The sequence below is a fragment of the Xenopus tropicalis genome, chromosome 5 (genome assembly GCF_000004195.4).
Source record: "Xenopus tropicalis strain Nigerian chromosome 5, UCB_Xtro_10.0, whole genome shotgun sequence".
Taxonomy (NCBI): Eukaryota; Metazoa; Chordata; class Amphibia; order Anura; family Pipidae; genus Xenopus; species Xenopus tropicalis.
The window spans coordinates 147,523,728-147,543,142 of NC_030681.2; the positions used below are offsets into that span (position 1 = coordinate 147,523,728).

Genomic DNA, 19,415 nt, shown 5'->3' on the forward strand with positions numbered 1-19,415 from the left:
GTCTGTCTGGTGTCATTTTACGATGTTTGGCATTCAAGTGACGTCTGTGTTTGTGCTGAGCCTGTTGAAGTTGGGCACAAAGGGAACCCTGGAGCTACGCCTGGTCAGGAGGTGGTAGTAGCTCCAGGGTTCCCTGCGTCAGTAGGCACAGCATCGCTGGATTCAGAACAGAAGTCAGGAAGGGCATAACTATAGGGGGGTGCAAGGAGCACATTTTAACACAAGTACCTTTAATGAAAGCAGTTTTATGCTCAACTTACTGCAGGGCCCTCAATTACACTTGTAGATCTACATGAGTCGTATAGTCAATCAGAATTAGAATGCTCGCAGTACCAATCAGTAGCCAGCCAGGGCATTTACTGTATATACATATATATATACTGTATATATATATATAGTTATTCTCAAATTAAATCATACTACAGGTATTGGACCTGTTATCCTGTTGTATTACAATTGCCTGCCATTTTGCTCATATTTAAGGGGAAAAATCAAGGCTAAAAATAATTTGCAGCTAAGACGAACATGCGTGCATCTGAAACTGAGTGAGGATCTAGAAATGACCCTACTGGTGTGGTTTAACTCACTAAGCGCTCTCAATAAAACTCGCTTCGACAACACCGTGGAACAACGCTTTAGTTCAACCTTCTACGATGGACCGGAAAAATCCCTACAATCAGCATTGCCCTGCTGTTGTTGAAGGTTCCTTGGGTAGTAACTACAATGTTTGAAGTCTTTAGGTGTGCTGTGCCAAAGGCATGGGGAGCCTATAGCAATCATTAATTAATGTCTATCCATGTGCTCTCAAAAACAGAAAATGACTCTCCTAGATATGAGGAGCCCCTCATGTAAACAACTGGCAAATATTTTCCATTCTATCTGTTTCCTAGGTCCAAAGGCTAATAATTAGCACAGTGATCCTTAACCAGTGGCTTGTAAGCAACATGTTGCTCCCCATCCCCTTGGATGTTGCTCCCAGTGGTCTAAAAGCAGATGCTTATTTTTGAATTCCTGGCTTGGAAGTTTTGGTTGCATAAAAACCAGGTGCACTACCAAACAGAGCTTTCTTTAGGCTGCAAGCCCATAATAGGGGCTACCAAATAGCCAACCACACCCCTTATTTGGTACCCCCTGAGAACTATTTTCATGCCTGTGTTGCTCCCCAACTCTTTTTACATTTGATAAAAAAGGTTGGAAACCCCCTGGGTTAGCAGAATATATCTTTGCGCATTACTTTTCTGTCTGCCCAATACTTTTGTACAGTATTTGTGCATTTTCATTTTATTATAAAGGAAATGACACAAATTGGATGTAACCAGAGCTAATAATAGCCAATGTTGCCTCCAGCCTAGATGACTGGTACCCCAATGTGGCGTGAGAGTGCTATGTTCTCAGTACATACTGTAAGACTCATTGTAATGATTAACGTTTCTGCGGTAAACACTCTTGTTGTGCAGGTGTGGGTGTGAAAAGAAAGCGTGGCTGGAAGGCAGCTCGTAGCAGGCACGCTGTGTATGTGCGCCCCCATTTCCTGTGCTCGCCCCGTTACAGGCAGTTAGCAGGGCTGAGGCTTGAGCAAATATGCTAGCAGCTCTTTCCTGTGTGTATGTACTTTCTCTCCGAGTTCCACCCAGCTTCAAACACCAAGTGCAGCAAGTTATCTTGTTCCAAAAAAATCTTCTCCTCTAACTTTGAAGATCAGCCCCCTATGCTATTGCGCCGCACATGCTGACAGATCTGAGGTTTCTTTCATCTCATTAGCGATGCTTCGAGCCCAGCAAATGAGAAGAGGGGAGAAAGAATTTTACTTGTGGCCTGCCAAAGGCAAAGAGGAAAGGAGGAGAATAATTAGGACATAAGAGAAGAAGAAGATGAGGGGGGAAAAGGCAGAAGACTGGGAGATATGGAAAGAAGAGGGAAGAAGAAAGAGAGTGGGATCCAGACTGTAGCTAAATTTATATATATAAGATGTGAATAAATATCTGATAGGTATTTACTGTGTGAGGTAAAAGAAAAGGGGTTTGATGCTGGTTGACTTCCAATAAATAAACCCCATAATATACAGTATGTCCCTCAGCCACAGAAACATGCAGCCCTGCTCTAATACAGTGTGGATCCATGTGCTATTTTGGGATCATGAAGGTTTTCCCCCTACCTATACAAACTGGAGACAAGTAAATAAAACTAGAACAACAGATAGGGGTCTTCTCTCCATCCTCTGGCTCAACGAGAAGTTAGGTAGGACTTATTTGAACGAAAGGTTGCATCTAATGGAGATGTGCCTTTTTTCAACCTAGGACTATCTTCTGAAGTGTAAATGGATGCCTTAGATCAGGGATCCCCAACCGTTTTTACTCATGAGTCACATTCAGATGTAAAAGGTGTTGGTGAGCCACACAAGCATGAAAAAAGTTTTTTGGAGATGCCAGATAAGGGCTGTGATTGGCTATTTGGTAGCCCCATGGGGACTGCTGGCCTACAGGAAGCTCTGCTAGGAGTAAAACCATGTCTATGTGCTTCCAAAACTTGTCTCCAAGCCAGAGATGTAAAGATGGGCACCTACTTTGAGGCCCCTTAGAGCAACATATAAATGGGTGGTGAGCAACATGTTGCTCACAAGCCACTGGTTGGGGATCACTGCCTTAGTTGCTTCATGACCACTGGGTACAGCCAGAGTAGCCATAAACTTCCCAGAATGAGACTAAATGCCATACAGAATATCAATACATAATTAAAGACTATGAAACACATCACCATTAATCAGGGTATTAAATTGAAATTCAGCAGTATATTGTAGACGTAGGAAGCAACCCTGACATTTTTGGGGGAGAAAACCTAGTGGTGACACAGAGTCTAGGGCACACCAAGTCCCTCTGAAAGTAGCCATAGATTCACAACAATTACAGCACTTAGCTAGCACTTTCATCATCTGTTGCTTGTAGTAAAGAACAAAATGCCCAGAGACCCATGGCCCTCAGGCCTATAGCATACTTCTATCTGTGATCACTGTGGTGTTCTCTGGTTCTTGGGCCGACACTGATGCAAGTAGATGGTTAGTTCTAGGGAATGAAGAAGTCCACATTCTCAAATGACACCCACCTACAGAAGCCTAAACCAGAATACTTCAGAGAGAATAGGACAGACAGAGCAATCAGATAAGCAAGACTAAGCTAGGGTCACCAGAAGACTATTCAAGCAGAGAAGAAGTAAAGCCAAGGTCAGATACAGGCTTAATACTTGTAGGAACTTACACAACAGAGCAGAAACAGGAAACTGAATGCAGAGGATTATGTAGGTTGGTACTGCTATAAAGGCCACCACGCCTTGCTAGAATTACAATCAGCTTTTGCAGAATCTCTTTTAAGCCATAGGACAAAGGTTAATATGAGGGCATCCCAACTAGAACAACCACTCTCAAAATCATCAAGTAGATTAGTTTGTAATTTTATGAGAATGGAGTTGTGGCATAGCAGGTGCAGAATCTCAGAATAACCAGCTAACTGCCAGCTGTCCATGAAACACAACTGCTAGTGCCTACTGTGCTGGCAGGGCCTTCTAGAAGCAAAGGCTTCATCATGGGCTATAATGCCTGCCCCATATCAGCCAAAACTAGAGTTCTCACACAGTAGTACAGGTACAGTACCTTATAGATAAACAAGTATTTATATTAGACAGTCTTCATATCTAGGTGTGTTTTGCTTTCACTGTTTCTTATATATTGAATTCCTTCTGATTGTCTCCTCAACCAAAATGCTTTGCTAGTGGAGGTATATAATGTAACGCATTCAAATAGCATGATGGGTAAGTGTTTGGTCTATAATAAGTAGTTTATATGAGATTTTCCTCATATGTAGGTGTGTTTTCCTCGACTGAATGAGTTGCCAAGTAGAATGAGTGATCAAAATGGCAGCTTCACAGAGCCTTGTTTACCACTGCCCAGGCAGCAATTGCCAGAGTATTAAGAGGGCAATATTGCACCCCTAGGGCTCCCCGCACAGTGCACATGTGGTTTCAAAATCTGTATATGCTCGTTTAGCTGGGTACAGTGGAGTCTTGTACTTAACACCTGTCACAGACATGCCTTGAAAGGCTCCCCAGTGTTTTTTACCCACCAGAACTACCGTATTTTTCGCCCTATAAGACGCTCCAGAATATAAGACGCACCCAATTTTAAAGGAGGAAAATCTAGAAGAAAAAGATTCTGAACCAAATACTGTAGTAAAATATTTTATATCAACTGTATAAAGTTGATTGTCTCTGGGCTCGCACATAATGAGGCTTCCCCCAGGGACCCCCCAAGCATCCTTCAGCTTCCCCCAGGCCCCCCCAAGTATCCTTCAGCTTCCCCCAGGGCCCCCCCAAGTATCCTTCAGCTCCCCCAGGGCCTCCAAGCATCCTCCAGCTCCCCCATGGCACCCCCAACATTCTTCAGCATCCCCCAGGGCCCCCAAGCACCTTCCATTTCCCCCCTAACCTCCCCCCAGCGGCCTCCGGCTCCCGTGATGTCTTCCTCTCTGTGCCGCAGCTCCCAGCTGCTTCTGTGCTTTTATAAGGTTGCGCCCTGTGCGTGTGACGTCAGTACGCACGGGTGCAACCTTATAAAAGCGAGGATGTAGCAGAGAGCCGCGGCACATAGAGGAAGACGCAGTTTGCCGTATAAGATGCACCAACTTTTCCCCCCCAGTTTTGGGGAAGAAAAAGTGCGTCTTATACGGCGAAAGATGCGGTACTTGTAAGTGCGGGGGACACCCTTGTGCCTACCACCTATTGTCCACCCTGAATGCAGAGCCACTTAACACAGGCAGCCCTGCATTCATATTGAGGTGCAACTCTCTGTGCTCCATTCTAGGACAACAAAGAGCTGTGCCTAAAGGTGCAACCTGAGGGACAAGGTGCAAAAAAGAGTTTGTAAATAAGACCTATAACATATAAAAACTGCCATAGTCACAAGGTAAAAAAAACAAATATATTTTCATTACTAAACAACGCGTTCTCTCCATTTACGATGCTACATTGTAAGTAATACATTTTCCCCGGATGACTCAATCTGTAACCCAATAGCAGTGATTTCATTAGGGAGGAGAATGCTGATATGCATATCATGAGAAGACTTTCTTGTTCTCCCCCTTGACTAGACTCATTACCGAAGTAGAATTTGCAAATGGAACATTTACATTAATCTTGAACCAACCCAGTGAAACTGAAGTTGATATTCACAGTTTCCGAATAGGGAAAAATGGTTCTTATTTACAGTGGAAATGGCACATCCATTATCAGTGGTAGAGAGGATTCTGGGATTTATACAGAAAGTAATACTTTGTTTGTGGGGTGCCTGAAGTTACAGATCAAGAAACCCAGTTGTATTTGAACAACGGAAGAAAGCCCCATAGATTGGACAGTACCTAGTATAAATAATGTTGGGCCCATCATAACTAAAGCCGACCCTGGCCATATTTAGCAGCTAGGGTAGGGCAGGGTGATGAGCCCCCATGACATCATTGTTGATATCATGGAATGTTTGATGTCAGGTTTTGGCTGTAAGTGAGTGTTGCTCAGGAAATGCCCTGTAGGAATTGGTACAGTTTTCTGCAGGTCTGTTGGCCCATAGCAACCAATCAGATGCTTGCTTTCAAACACAATACCAATGTTTCCTGGCTACAATGTATTAGAAGACCAGGAACCCAGAAGGTGACTCAATGTGGAGTTTGACACCCAATGCCTTGGCCTAAGGCTGTTAACAAAAAGCACAGAATTTACATTTTCACTAACACTTTATGCCCAACAATGTTGTATGTGTAAGTGACATCTGATGCCACTTTGTGCCTATTAGCAACAAGGCTCAGATTATAAGTGGCATTTGTTAATACATTACACTAAGAGCACAGTACCACTGCAACAAATGCCCGAGGATTGTTACTATATCTTGTTTTAAATTATAAAGAATCTCTCCTAAATACATTAAAGTGATATTGACACCTACCTGACAATCAACTAAACTGGGTAAAAAAAAGAACAGGAGCGGGGTTGTCCCCATCCTAATGTGACTAATGGCTCCAGTGTTCCTGGGAAGTTAGAACCTATTAACCATTTTTTTTGCGGTACCAGCACATATCCTATCTGCGACTGATGTCCAGGTCCCTATGTGTTTGACTTGTATATTTTGAGTATGTGTTGATTCAGCCTGAAGTAATGTGGTCAGCCCATATATCCTCATATATCAGCAACTATAATAATCCCTTTCAAGCAAGCATTCTTCTTAAAATGCATTTTTCACTCTAATCTATTCTGGGCAGTGTGTCTAGGCTCATTCTCCTCATCTAATTAATGCTCCTCATCAGTGCAACCCAGTTTTATAACTTTTCGTCAAAGTTCTACCTGTGTAAGCTTAAATTAAGTTCTGCCTGTGTAAGCCTGCATTAAGTTCTGCCTGTGTAAGCCTGCATTCTTTACTGAATGAACTGCGCGCATGTGCTGTTTGTAGATGTAAATGTTACTGAAGATGTGTGAGACGGAAAATGGCCATCAGGAGATGCTATTTGGTTTTGGAAAATTTGATGGTGCTGGCGAACAGAGGAGATATTTACAGTACCAAAGATGTCGTATGGGTGGGGGAGATGTGCCCAACTTATATACATGACAGGAAAATGTATGGTTTACATGTCCTTTATAGGATCCAGTATGGATTTCCTTATATCCAAGCACTGCCATAAAGCAAAGTAGTGAAGACATTGTGTTTCACAGAGGTGATTTTAATAAAAGCAGATATGACAATGGAAGAAGAGCTGACAATTCACGGGGGGGGTGAACATAGTGAAAGAACTTTCACTCTGTTTTACATAGAGGTGGTGACATTGCCAAGAAGAACAGGAAGCAACATATATATCCAGTATATCCATATGGCAAAATTACGTAGGGAAAGGCAATATGTTGATTTTGTTGTAACATGAGAGTCTAGACACCAAAAAGCAGTTAGCTTTTGCAGTTCTAGTGCAGTAATAACAGCTAACATCTGGTTGATTGCTAGGGTTGCTAGGGCAAACTCAGCCCCTGTAACCAAGCAGGTCAAACGGTTGGTTGGTAAGGTCCTAACTAGAAAAACTGCCAATTAAAAGTATTATTTCTAAACAGATTCAAGTAACTTTTTATAGTGTAAAACAGTTTCAACGCACACAATTCATATACAATTCCTAGTATAATTAAGTACATTAAGTTAATGAGGGCTATTTTAGTGAAGTATGATATTCTTGGTGCAATGGATTTGCTTTGTGTCCAAATGCAGGTGCTGCTGGGCAGGGTTTATATAAAGCTGCCATATTGCATAACCATTACTATATTTTATTCATGGGAGGGGCAGAAACATACCTTATTCTAGCATCATATTTATCCCTACAGTCAGAAATTCCAGTTCAATAAAACAAACACAAAGGCTTACACTAAGGTAACACTCTAATATTATACATGTATGGAAATTCCTGTGATAGATTCCCTTTGACCAGTGAGCTTTAACACATATAATTTTGACAATATCGGCTATGATGGATATTCTAAGGTTCTCACTGGAAGATAATAATTATCAGTATTTCTTATTGGACAGTTATAAATTTGGACTAAAATTGAATTTCCCCTTAAAAGATTTCTATAATATTTGTCAACCCTGAAAAGCTAATGTCCTCTGTACAAAGAAAAGATATTGACTTTAATACCCCAAAGACATGGTTCTGCCCCTTACCTGCAATCTGACTCTGTCCTTGTGGATTAAAAGGACTCGAGTTCAGTGAGGGCCGTGGACTCTGAGGTGGGACACCCATTCTCATACTGGGATGAGGAATGCGCCCTAAATCACGTTCAGAGAACAAACTAGGTTTAGAGTCATCAAGCTTCTGTCTGTGCCCTAGAAACAGCAAATCATAAAATAAGAGTTACTATTATCAGAGGGTAGCGACTTTTCCTAGAAAAGAAAAATAAAATAAGTGAACTAGGCAGGGGTGACCATCGTTTAATTTTTAGAAAAACTGTGGCAGGGCCCTGACAAGCTTGCTGCGTGTTCTGTGGTTATCCCATATACTGTATATTCCACATCACTAGAAATGTTAAGATAAATAGATTAGCCTTATTAATAATTAATAGAGCTGCACATGCATAGCAGCATAAAAACAGTGTTCTGCATCAGAACTGATAATAATCAGCCCTCTAGCATCAGCTTCTAAGATAGATGGGACTTTGCTTCCTGTTAATGTTTGATATTTTACCACAGCCTTTAAGCTTAGCTTCTCAACAGCTGCCCAGAGCTCACTGAGCATGTGCAGTGCCACTGACACACAACAAGATCCAAGATGGGGAACTGCTGGGGACAACAGTGAAGATCTGGATAATTACTATTATAAGACTGCTAAACCTCTGGGCTGGTACAGTAAGTTAAGTATATAAAATAGAACATTGCCAGCTATATTTTTTAGAGTTTTGCAGAGCAATTTCCTATATCTGTTGCCAAAAGTTTCTGTACATGAAGTATTCTTTCAGCAGTGAGATGTATGTGACCAAATTTACAGATGAAACCATGGCAGCCCACCAAGTAATTATTTACTATACATCCCTGGCAAGTTACAACCTAAGTCATGACCTAAGTATTTATAGGACATACTGTATTGATTGCTAGATGCATATAATACATACTGATTGTTAGGTGCGTACCAGTTACAGGTATGTGCAAGATATTATCTGACAAAGAATATAACGGACCACCTTATCTAATAAATGCATCCACTTGCTACACTTTTTTTTTAATTGATATCAAGCTACTTTGGTCATTTTTGGGCTACCAGTTATAGATAAGTAGGTCCCAAAATTTCCCCCCCCCTGGATTTGAATCCATAAATGACTACATTTTGATCAGAAGCCTGGCTGGAAAATCTTGTTTGTCATTTAAATAGGGATGCCTCAAATCCAGGATTCGGTTTGGGATTCGGCCAAGATTCAGTCTTTTTCAGCTGGATTCCTATTCGGCCGAATCCATGCCTCTGGCCGAACCTAATTCGAATCCTAACAATCACGTGACTTTTTGTCATGTAAACACGGAAGTTGAAAAATGTTCCCATTTTTTTCCAGATTTGGTGCATCCCTACATTTAATTTTTGTTCACTGCTGAGAGCATTTCCCAGGGATATTACCTTGTCTCTAAGGGAATGGTGTACTACAACCATAGTGCTGGACTATTGACTGCCCAGCCTGAAGATAGGTGGAGCCAGCAAGTGAAACAGTGCGTGGCACAGCTGCCTACCCACCTACCTGTTCAATTAATCTAGCTGGGAAATATTTATCACAAAAGGGCAGCATTAGGTGCCTAATTGTTTTAAAAAACAACTTAGTTTAGGGCTAGTAAACCTGCCTGGCAACCAAAGAGAAGAATAAATGACATAAAACATAGTTTCATATAAATAAAACATTCCCTGTGCTCACACACAAACCAAAGGCATGCATACATGCTAGGTTACATCAGCCAGTGAATGGACAGATGAGCCACACACTTCTGACACACAGAACATTACTAAATGGTGGCTTAAAGGAAAACTATGCCCTGAACAACAGCTCATATGTAAAACCCTTCATCTAAATAAACCATTTTCATAAAAATATACTTTTGTAATAATATGTGCCACTAGATAATCCTATATAGAAAGTTGACTTTTAATATTTTACAGAATAAAAATGACCAATTCTAAGCAGCTTTTCAATTTATAGTTTTTATAGTTTTTGAATTATTTGCCTTCTTCTTCTGGCATTTTCAAGCTTCCAAATGGGGGTCACTGACCCCAGCAGTCCATAAACTATTGCTCTGTGAGGCTACAATTGTTTTGTTATTGTTACTTTTTATTACTTGTTTTTCTATTCAGGTCCTCTCTTATTAATATATCAGTGACTCACTAAAACCACTGCCAGGTTTCTAGGGTAATTTGGTCCCTAGCAACCAGATAGGTGCAGAAATTCTAAACTGGAGAGCTGCTGAACATAATAAAGAGACAAAGTCTAATTGCAAATTGTCTCAAAATATCACCTTCTGCATCATACTAAAAGTTAATGCAAAGGTGAACAACCACTTTACATACGCATGATACATAGCACATGTTAGGTCACATCAGCCAATGAATAGACAGAGTTCTGTCTTTTACTCCCACACTACTTCCTGTTACAGTTAGAGCTCCATTACTTCTGGTCATGTGATCTCTGATAGAGCACACAGCCCATCACAAAATGGTGGCTATAAGTAAAAGATGTACAAATTCAATATTTATGGATATATATATTCCAATTTGGTAAGATAGTTTAATAGGTCACTTAATATGGTATAGATTTAAAAAGATATAAAAAGGCAATAGTTACTGATGTGTATATGCCCATTTGATAATATTCATTGTTGGTTACATTAAAAAACATTATGGTCAAGAGAGCATAGAAAAAACATAAAATACCATAACAGAAACATCCCTGACCAATACAGCATTGTCATAGAATTTATTTTTCTACATCAAACTGAAAACTTGGGTGAATTTCCCCATTAAAAAGCATTGGATAAAATCCACCTAATAAAGGGATGTGTGAATCTTTTGAGGAGGGGGGAATGGGAAGGACGACTTTACATAATATTAACCCGGGGCATTGTATGAATGCACAGAACCAAAGTGCTAGACAGGAATGTGAGAAAACGCCTCTGTGACCTAAGGTAAAACTATAATAAATGACGTCAGGTACAAATGGCAGTTAGGACTGGGATAGAAATAAAAAATAAAAAGCTCACAAACATCCCCTCAGGCTGTACCATTTAGCAAGCCCATATTCCGCTGTAAAACTAATAAAAGGGAGTATAAAAGCGTGAGTGTTTGTGTGCCAGGGGAAGGAGAGCCAAACATGGCTGCCATTGTTGTCCCAATATCTCAGGACCCAGGCTCAGGCCCAAACAAATCATGTCACGCAATGTACCAGCCGCTCTTCCTCATTCCTTTCTTCAAGGAGGTACACAGACAATAGGGAGCTTCACATCTGGGTTTTTAATGAGCGCTCTTAAATGCTTTAATAGCCAGCGACCTAGTGCGGCTACCTTATTTATTCTTTTCAGTAAATAAGGGCTACAGGGATGTGGAGAGATACACAAGCCATCGACCCGAGGGGCGGCTGGGCAGCTTATTAAGGAAAATGATACGAAGATGAGGACTAATTTACCCCAATCATAGGGAAGATTTATCTCAAAGGAAAAGGTAGTTATAGTTTGACACGGACCAGGTTTACAGTCATAACAATCTATCACCTAAGCAAGGGGCAGCCCCAGGAAAGGCCATAGCAAACGATAAGTACTGAGGGGATCTCCAGGTTCCCAAGGTTACACATATATCAGCTATGAAGGGGCCTCTGTGGGTTTTTCCACATCTAGACATAAAGTGGTAACTGACTTATTTATCTGCCGCTAAACCTAGCATTCACCAATGCAGCAGACTCCATTACATCAAGCATATGTATGTGTCATAGGGCAGTTCAGTGACATCAGTGTCACCCGTAAGAGAGTGCCAGGGACTGGCACAGCACCCTCAGACACCAGGGCTTCAGCAGGGGATGGGGAATGCCTTTAAGAGGGGCCTGGATGAGATCTTGAACAGGCATAGTATCCAAGGCTATTGTGATACTAATATCTACAGTTAGTATTAGTGGTTGTATTTATAGTTTATGTATGTGAGTGTATAGATTGGTAAGTATAGGGCTGTGGGTGCTGGGTTTACTTGGAAGGGTTCAACTTGATGGACTCTTTTTTCAACCCTATGTAACTATGTAACTGACGCAATTGCTCCTAAATGGGTCAAAATTTAATAATAATAATAATTTCCAGCCTGTCTGTGTGTTCCTGAGGTTCTGATTCCCATTGTCGACACGTTTGATCCTGTGCCTGTGTTGGGACCCTTTGCCTGAAGGTTAGACCTTCAGCCTTGTTAACCCCTGCTGTGCTGTGTCTTGGACTTTTCCCTGGACTTAGGCCGGTGAAATACCAGCCAGGTAGCAACTCTATCTGGACCACAGAAATTCAAAGGTTAGCAACCACAGGCGCAATACATTGTGTACATTGTCTTGTATGCCATTTAACCCTACCTGTGCCAGTGCATCGCCTTGTGCCCCATATAATAAAGTTATGTGTTTTTGCCAAACACCCCTAGCAATATGATGTATTAGATTTAGCCACTAGAGGTCTCACTGCTTTAGACCTGTGTAAGAGTAAGCTAACAGAGATTTTTGGTGGTGGTTGCAGAGAGTGTTGCAGCAGTTAATGACTTCTGGTAGAATCATCTAATAAAGCTTGTGTTTCTAGATACTGAGAGGGTACCTCCTTGATGAGTGTAACCCAACTAACAACACCTGCCCTGCATGTTTCCTTATTAGCTTCCTGGTTTCAAACAGAACCCCCTGGTGGTCTATAATGACCCTTGGTTTGTTGTTGCTCCAGTTCTGGAAGTGGAGAACAAAAAGATTTCAAATAGATTTATTACTTGGTTCTTTGATACCATTACATAAAAGTAATCTATTACCACAAAAAGTTAATATGCAGGCAAAGTGCCCCAGCGGCTGCAGAATTGCATCTAACAGTATATCAGTGAGGCATGGCTGGGAGCTGTAGTTCAGAAACAGCTGGAGTTAGCCCTGGTTATATTATATGTCACAGTGCAGGCTTAAATCACATTGGAACAGCAAGTGAGGGTTGAGTTCATGAAGGCCTGCGGTTCGTCTCACTGACTCCATAACAGCTACCTCAGAAGTGGCCATAAAAACTACCCAGAAGGCGGCCCTGTGTTTATCTGCTGAAGGAGCAGCCGCGGAGATCATGACACCGTGTTCTGCTTACGTTGGATCCCTTCCAGCTCCATTTCAGACAGATTCCCTCACTTCACTGGGTTTGTACGCTTCAAGGATATTTCTTATTCTCTTCTCTTCCGCTGGATTTAAACAACCAAAAAGGCATTCGGCCTAATCCCCTAAACATGCTCCGACCATAACCAGATCAACAGATCATAACCCAACTGCCCCAGGGCCTTATTTACATTTGAAAAGTATATTGTGATATTTAGCCTCAGGTTTATTGCAGGAGTGAGGCCTACTACTTCATCAGCCAAACCAACCTACCCCCTCATAAACAGGTAGGTTACATGATAAACAGTGTGATGATGTAAGAGGGATGAGGTCTTTCTATGTCATTCTCAAAATGTATGATGGAGAGATGTCATTATGTGACCTAAACAGTATCATGTCAAATAAGCAGGATAATGTCATTAAGTATAATGGTTGAACTCTGTCATGTCATGTAAGTGGGATGATGTCCAACAGTATGATATCATGCAAGGGGGGTGATATTATGTGCCAAGCCTAAACAGTATCATGTAAAGTCAAGTGGGATGATTTCACCCTCAGATGGTACAAAGTGGAATGATGTCACTACATAACATTCAGCATGATAGTGTATAAATCATTACATCATGTAAGAAGTGGTGCCATCTTTCTGGAAAAATATACTGTCCTTCCTACCTGCCCTTGATCATTCCTGTGTATATATATATATATATACATACACAATACCCATGATTATCCTGTAAAACAAACAGAATAATTTATCGCCTGTTGTAAAATGTAAGGATATTATAGGTGATGGTGACTTCTACTATTCTCATATTTTACAGCAGGGGGTACATTATTATAATATACAAGTTTCAGTAAGTATTGTGATAGAATCACTAAGCAACGGTTATAACGTATGACATCACTAAGCACTGCTTATAAGGAGGATGTTTATGGCCCATGTGTATTATATCCTTACAGTTATAATCAGTGCTTAGTGATGTACTTAGAAAATGGTGTATTTTAAATTTCATTCCTTTATATGGCCATGGAACTCCTAATCTTTTACAGTAGGGGGTACATTACCCCTTATAATACATGAGTGATACTCAGAGTTCCCTGTATAACTCAGCCTGCAGCCTTGTGCCTTTATATGGGGGGCACAGAACCCCTCAGTGACTGCTAATATCCTTATCATTTACAGTAGGGGGTACATTATCCCTTATAATACATGAGTGATACTCAGAGTTCCCTGTATAACTCAGCCTGCAGCCTTGTGCCTTTATATGGGCACAGAACCCCTCAGTGACTGCTAATATCCTTATCATTTACAGTAGGGGGTACATTATCCCTTATAATACATGAGTGATACTCAGAGTTCCCTGTATAACTCAGCCTGCAGCCTTGTGCCTTTATATGGGCACAGAACCCCTCAGTGACTGCTAATATCCTTATCATTTACAGTAGGGGGTACATTATCCCTTATAATACATGAGTGATACTCAGAGTTCCCTGTATAACTCAGCCTGCAGCCTTGTGCCTTTATATGGGCACAGAACCCCTCAGTGACTGCTAATATCCTTATCATTTACAGTAGGGGGTACATTACCCCTTATAATACATGAGTGATACTCAGAGTTCCCTGTATAACTCAGCCTGCAGCCTTGTGCCTTTATATGGGGGGCACAGAACCCCTCAGTGACTGCTAATATCCTTATCATTTACAGTAGGGGGTACATTATCCCTTATAATACATGAGTGATACTCAGAGTTCCCTGTATAACTCAGCCTGCAGCCTTGTGCCTTTATATGGGGGGCACAGAACCCCTCAGTGACTGCTAATATCCTTATCATTTACAGTAGGGGGTACATTATTCTGTATATAATATTGCTTTGCCCTTGTCTCAGTCCCTTGTTCCCAAACCTAACCCTTTTTGCTTTCACCCTCTCCCTTTGACCTTCAGCTGACAGGGGTCCTGGGAGGAACATATTAATGACACCCCACCGAGACACCTTCGACCACACAAATAACCTCACAAATGACATTTGTTTTTTCATTTACAAATAAAAAGTGCTGCCGTTGGAGTCCAACTAAAATAATAGGGCAGACAAATTAGTGCGGCTGTGTTTGGCAGAGCCCTAACCTGTGTGGTCCATATGGGCTCGCTGACACCTCAGACAAACAGAAAACTATTCTTGCGCGTATATACATTAATGGGCGGTGCGGGATGAGGCCGAATTCTCAGCAAGATTAGCACCTGTCACGTTAAATATGCCATCGCCTTGCCGTGCTGCCATACCCATGCTGGGCCGCCCCAGAGCAGTCTGGGAATGGGCAGTCTCTCCTCCGCTGCAGTAGTTAGAGGAAGTTCCAAAGGGATAATAAAAAATATAACGAGGCCCCCCCCTCCCTTGCCAATCACCTGCGGGGCTACTGGTATCCAAACCCCCCATTTACTGCATCTTAACTGTTTCATCCTGGAGTTGAAAGAGGCAGCAAGGCTTTAAAGCAAGTCACTGTTATTTAAAGGGAGCCCATTGTAACCTTTACAGAGATATATGGAAAATGTTTCCATGCCTTAACACCAGCTTGTTAAACCCCCTTCCTGCCCTCGTACTGCAAATTGCACCCTAACGTCAGGTCCCTGCTTTTAAAGGAAAACTAAACCCCTTAACAATGTAGGTCTCTATAAAAATGTGTCGCATAAAATAGCTCATATGTAAAACCCTGCTTCATAAAAACACACTATTTTCATAGTATGTGCCATTGGGTAATCCTAAATAGAAAACTGCCATTTTAAGAATTTAGGGCCGCCCCCTGGGATCATAGGATTCACAGTGCACACAAACAAGCCAAGGCACGCATACATGCTAGACCCCATTAGCCAATGAATGGGCAGATTTCTGCCTTTTTCTTCCACACTACTTCCTGTTACAGTTAGAGCTGCATCACTTCCTGTCAGCTGATCTCCGAAGGAGCACACAGCCCATCGCTAAATGGCGGCTCAAGGTAAAGATGCAAAATTTACTGATATATATATATTCTAACTGGGTAAGATTCTTTAATAGGCCACCTAATATGATAATTAAACTATCAGTTGGTTAAGTTTTCTTTCTAGGGTATAGACTCTCTTTCTTCATATTGGTGGGGCAAGGGCAACTGGTTATTTTGCTGTAGACACTAAAGTTGGCCATACTTTGAATCCAATCTAAAACCTGTCCAATAGTCCAATTTTAGGCCAGGGTAGGTGTTGGGTAGGCCCGTCGGGGGTGCTTATACAGATAAGCTACTGAATCCGTCTGAAGGACCCAAATTGGCAGCTGAAATCTGCCCGTGTAAGGCCACCTTAAGGGAACAGTGCCCCAAGTGGCAAAACATGGGATAGGTAGAATTAGGACACACTGCTCTGTCTCTCATGCCATGTTCATGAAGTTCTTCTTGGCTCTGCTCTAAAGCCGCGCATCACACAAGGCCAATGCTATAGGAAAAACTGAATCGCAGTCACTGACAGTAGAGGTAAAAAGGAAACAGGTTTTCGGTTCCTAGAAAGACTTCCTGTAAGAAAAGCTGCCACCCACATACCGCTCACGAGCTGCCAACCCATACAGCTTCAGAAATCTTCCCATACAGTCAGGGGGATTTCCATCCTGGTCCTAAAACTACAACTCCCAGTAACCCCTAAAAACCAATGGCTGAAGGTTGAACATCTACAAATATGTATTAATATATACAAAATGTATTTACATGACAGTAACAGTATTTCATTACTAGATGTGGTTGACATGGGGGGGGGGGGGGTTACAAACTCAGGAGCCCTATGGCAGAGGGGGCCCCCTAGATGAAAAAGAGCAATTAGTGGATTGCAAGTTGGGGCTTGTGGGAGAGTAGGCAGCTTTGTGTGGCATTGTGGGAGGGTTTTGGCAACTGATGGTGGATCAGGGAGTATGACCATGTGATACTAGGGTTTCTATTTTTCATTGAGGCCCTGTTTTATGTAATGGCAGGGCCACCCACCCTGGTGACCAGTGGGCCAATAATTGGTCCCTGCTAATAATAGCATTGGGGTCCCGCAATAACTCATGGTGGCCCTAGTGAAATATACAACATTTCTGGTGGTGTAGCAACTCTCAACATTTGAATATTAAAAAGCAGGACAATATAGGCAACGCACCTAGATATGGCCTTATGTGTCACAAACCCCACCTACTTTCAAGCTAGCCCCACCCCATTTGGCGGTATGGTGCAGTAACTGTTACAGCATTGTGCAAGTTTCTTTGAGTTTTCTTCCACTATATTTCACAGCGCCATATATAAAACATGTATAAAGGTATATATAACTCTGCATTACTGTCCCGCTGACTGTACAACGTTAACATATGGGTAATATTAGTGCTTTTTTAACCCCTCTGCTGCCAGCGTAGAGAGGGTGTTCATTACATCTGGGATAGAATGGCCAGAATGGTTACATACTGAGTCATAAACTCATTTTAGGAGGAAAAACTGCATTTTAAAAATGTAAAACTGTTTTTGGAGGGCAGGGAGCAGTTCCTGCTTGAATTGTAACTTCCTGTGCAGAAATATCAGCCAAAACAACACTTTCTTAGCTTTATTTCCTACTCACAGAGCAGTACAGAGTGAGGTGTATGTACATAGTACAGGGAATAATGTAATGTAAAGGGCCGCTGTGCAAGATGTAGTGTACCACTGCAACCAGCAGGTAGCATTCAACTTTTGAAAGAGAACATTGGATTGGTTGCTATGGGATACTAGACCTGGAACAAACTTTTTATTATATCATCCCTACTAAGGGTGGAGGCGTTCTGTCCCGTGACTCTTTCTACTTTCAGGGGTCGGGTAATTATTTGCCTTTCTATTCTGTCTCAACTCAACAGCGTAGAGACCAAACTGACCCTAGCAACTGGTTGACAGAGACATCCTGATTGCCTGGGATACCTACAAGTTAGAAGTGACAACTACAATGAGGGCATAAATTATATGAAAAAAAAGTCTAGAAAAACATTTAGTGGACACTGCTGTCAGTATGCTATGTTGATATCCTATGAATATCCTATGATTTATGTAAAATTTTCCTTGAAAAGGAGATAAAGAAAAGGGAAATGGAGAAAGCAAAGGGTGGCATTAAGAAAGCAGAAAAGAAAAAGGGGAAAGTAGTAAGGCTTGTAAGGGATTACTCCCACCAGGTGTGGAGAAACGTTATAAGAACTATCTTCTTGCAGATAGGGGGGAGAAGTAGGGAAGGGTGGCAAAAAGTGAGTGGATAAGAAAAGGACAGGCTTGGCAGAAGGGGCAAGGACAAGAAAGATATAATGACGGGGGGAGAGAAGGGCAGGAGGGAAATAATGAATATGCTAGCAGAAGGGAAGGGGGAATGTGAAGAAAGCTAGAATGGCAGAACTGGAGAAGAGAAGAAAGCTAGAATAGAGGAAGGAGAGAAAAGAAGAAAACTAAGATGACAGAGGAGAAGAGGTGAAGAAATGTATCATATACTTTCAGAAGGGAAGAAGAAATTAAAAGAAGGCTTGAATGACAGAATGGGAGAAGAGAAGTAAACTAGAATGCAAGAAGAGGAGAAGAGAAGGAAGCTAGAATAGTAGAAGGAGAGAAAAGAAGAAAGCTAGAATGACAGAGAAGGAAAGAAGATGAAATTTATCATATACTTTCAGAAGGGAAGAAGAAATGAGAAGATGGCTAGAATGGCAGAACATAAGAACATAAGAAAGTTAAAAAGCCGGAAGGGAAGAAGAAAAAGAAGCTAGAATAGAAGAAGAAAAAAGAAGAAGGCTAGAATGACAGAGGAAGAGAGGGAAACATTAATCATATACAGAAAGTAGGAGAAAATGAGAAGAAGGCTAGAATGGCAGAACAGGAGAAGAGAAGAAAGCTAAAATGGTAAAACAGGAGAAGAGAAGAAAGCTAAAATGCAAGAAGAGGTATAGTGGAAGGAGAGGAAAAGAAGAAAGCTAAAATGACAATGGCTAGAATGGCAGTGGGAGAGAGGAAAAGTGAATGAGGTAGAAATGCCAGAAACCAGCCAGGGCCAAACACGCACTACTGAAACTTTCCAAATTTTCCGTCCATATCTTTTGATGTACATTTGCCTGATTCGTGTTTCAGTCTGAAACAAAAACCATTACTTGCTTGCTAGTTTGCATTCTCTATATTTTACTCTTTGTGGTTTTTCAATTATTCAATGTAACTGCCCCTTTAATGATGTTGTATAACTTTAAATATGTTTCTTGAATATAGTAGAGTAGTAGAGCATTTTGTTATATGAGAAGGCAGCTTGTTTTGGCATGGAATCGCCCTGGTTTTTTGTTCCCAAGTATCGCAAAAAACAAACAACACACCTGTGTGAGAATAAACGTCAGGAGGGCCACACAGTCTGAGTTCCGGAACACTGTTCCCACAAACCTACATACCGAAGCAGAGCCTTTTATCCACCGTCACATGTGGAACATCTAGCAACAGATAATTATCTGACAGTAATTAAGGACCTAAACGGTTCTGATTGCTATTATCTCAAACTGTC

At 41.5% G+C, this 19,415-nt stretch overlaps 1 protein-coding gene across 2 annotated transcripts in view; it reads right to left on the minus strand.

The window, feature by feature from the left end:
- runx2 (RUNX family transcription factor 2) overlaps positions 1–19,415 on the minus strand; it is a 157,440-nt gene that overhangs the window by 14,294 nt on the left and 123,731 nt on the right. Inside the window, 1 exon segment of one of the 2 annotated variants that reach the window (NM_001135116.2) lies at positions 7,730–7,891. The exons of the other annotated variant lie outside the window; for it this stretch is intronic. Coding sequence (NP_001128588.1) covers positions 7,730–7,891 — 162 coding nt within the window. 2 annotated transcript variants of the gene reach the window in all.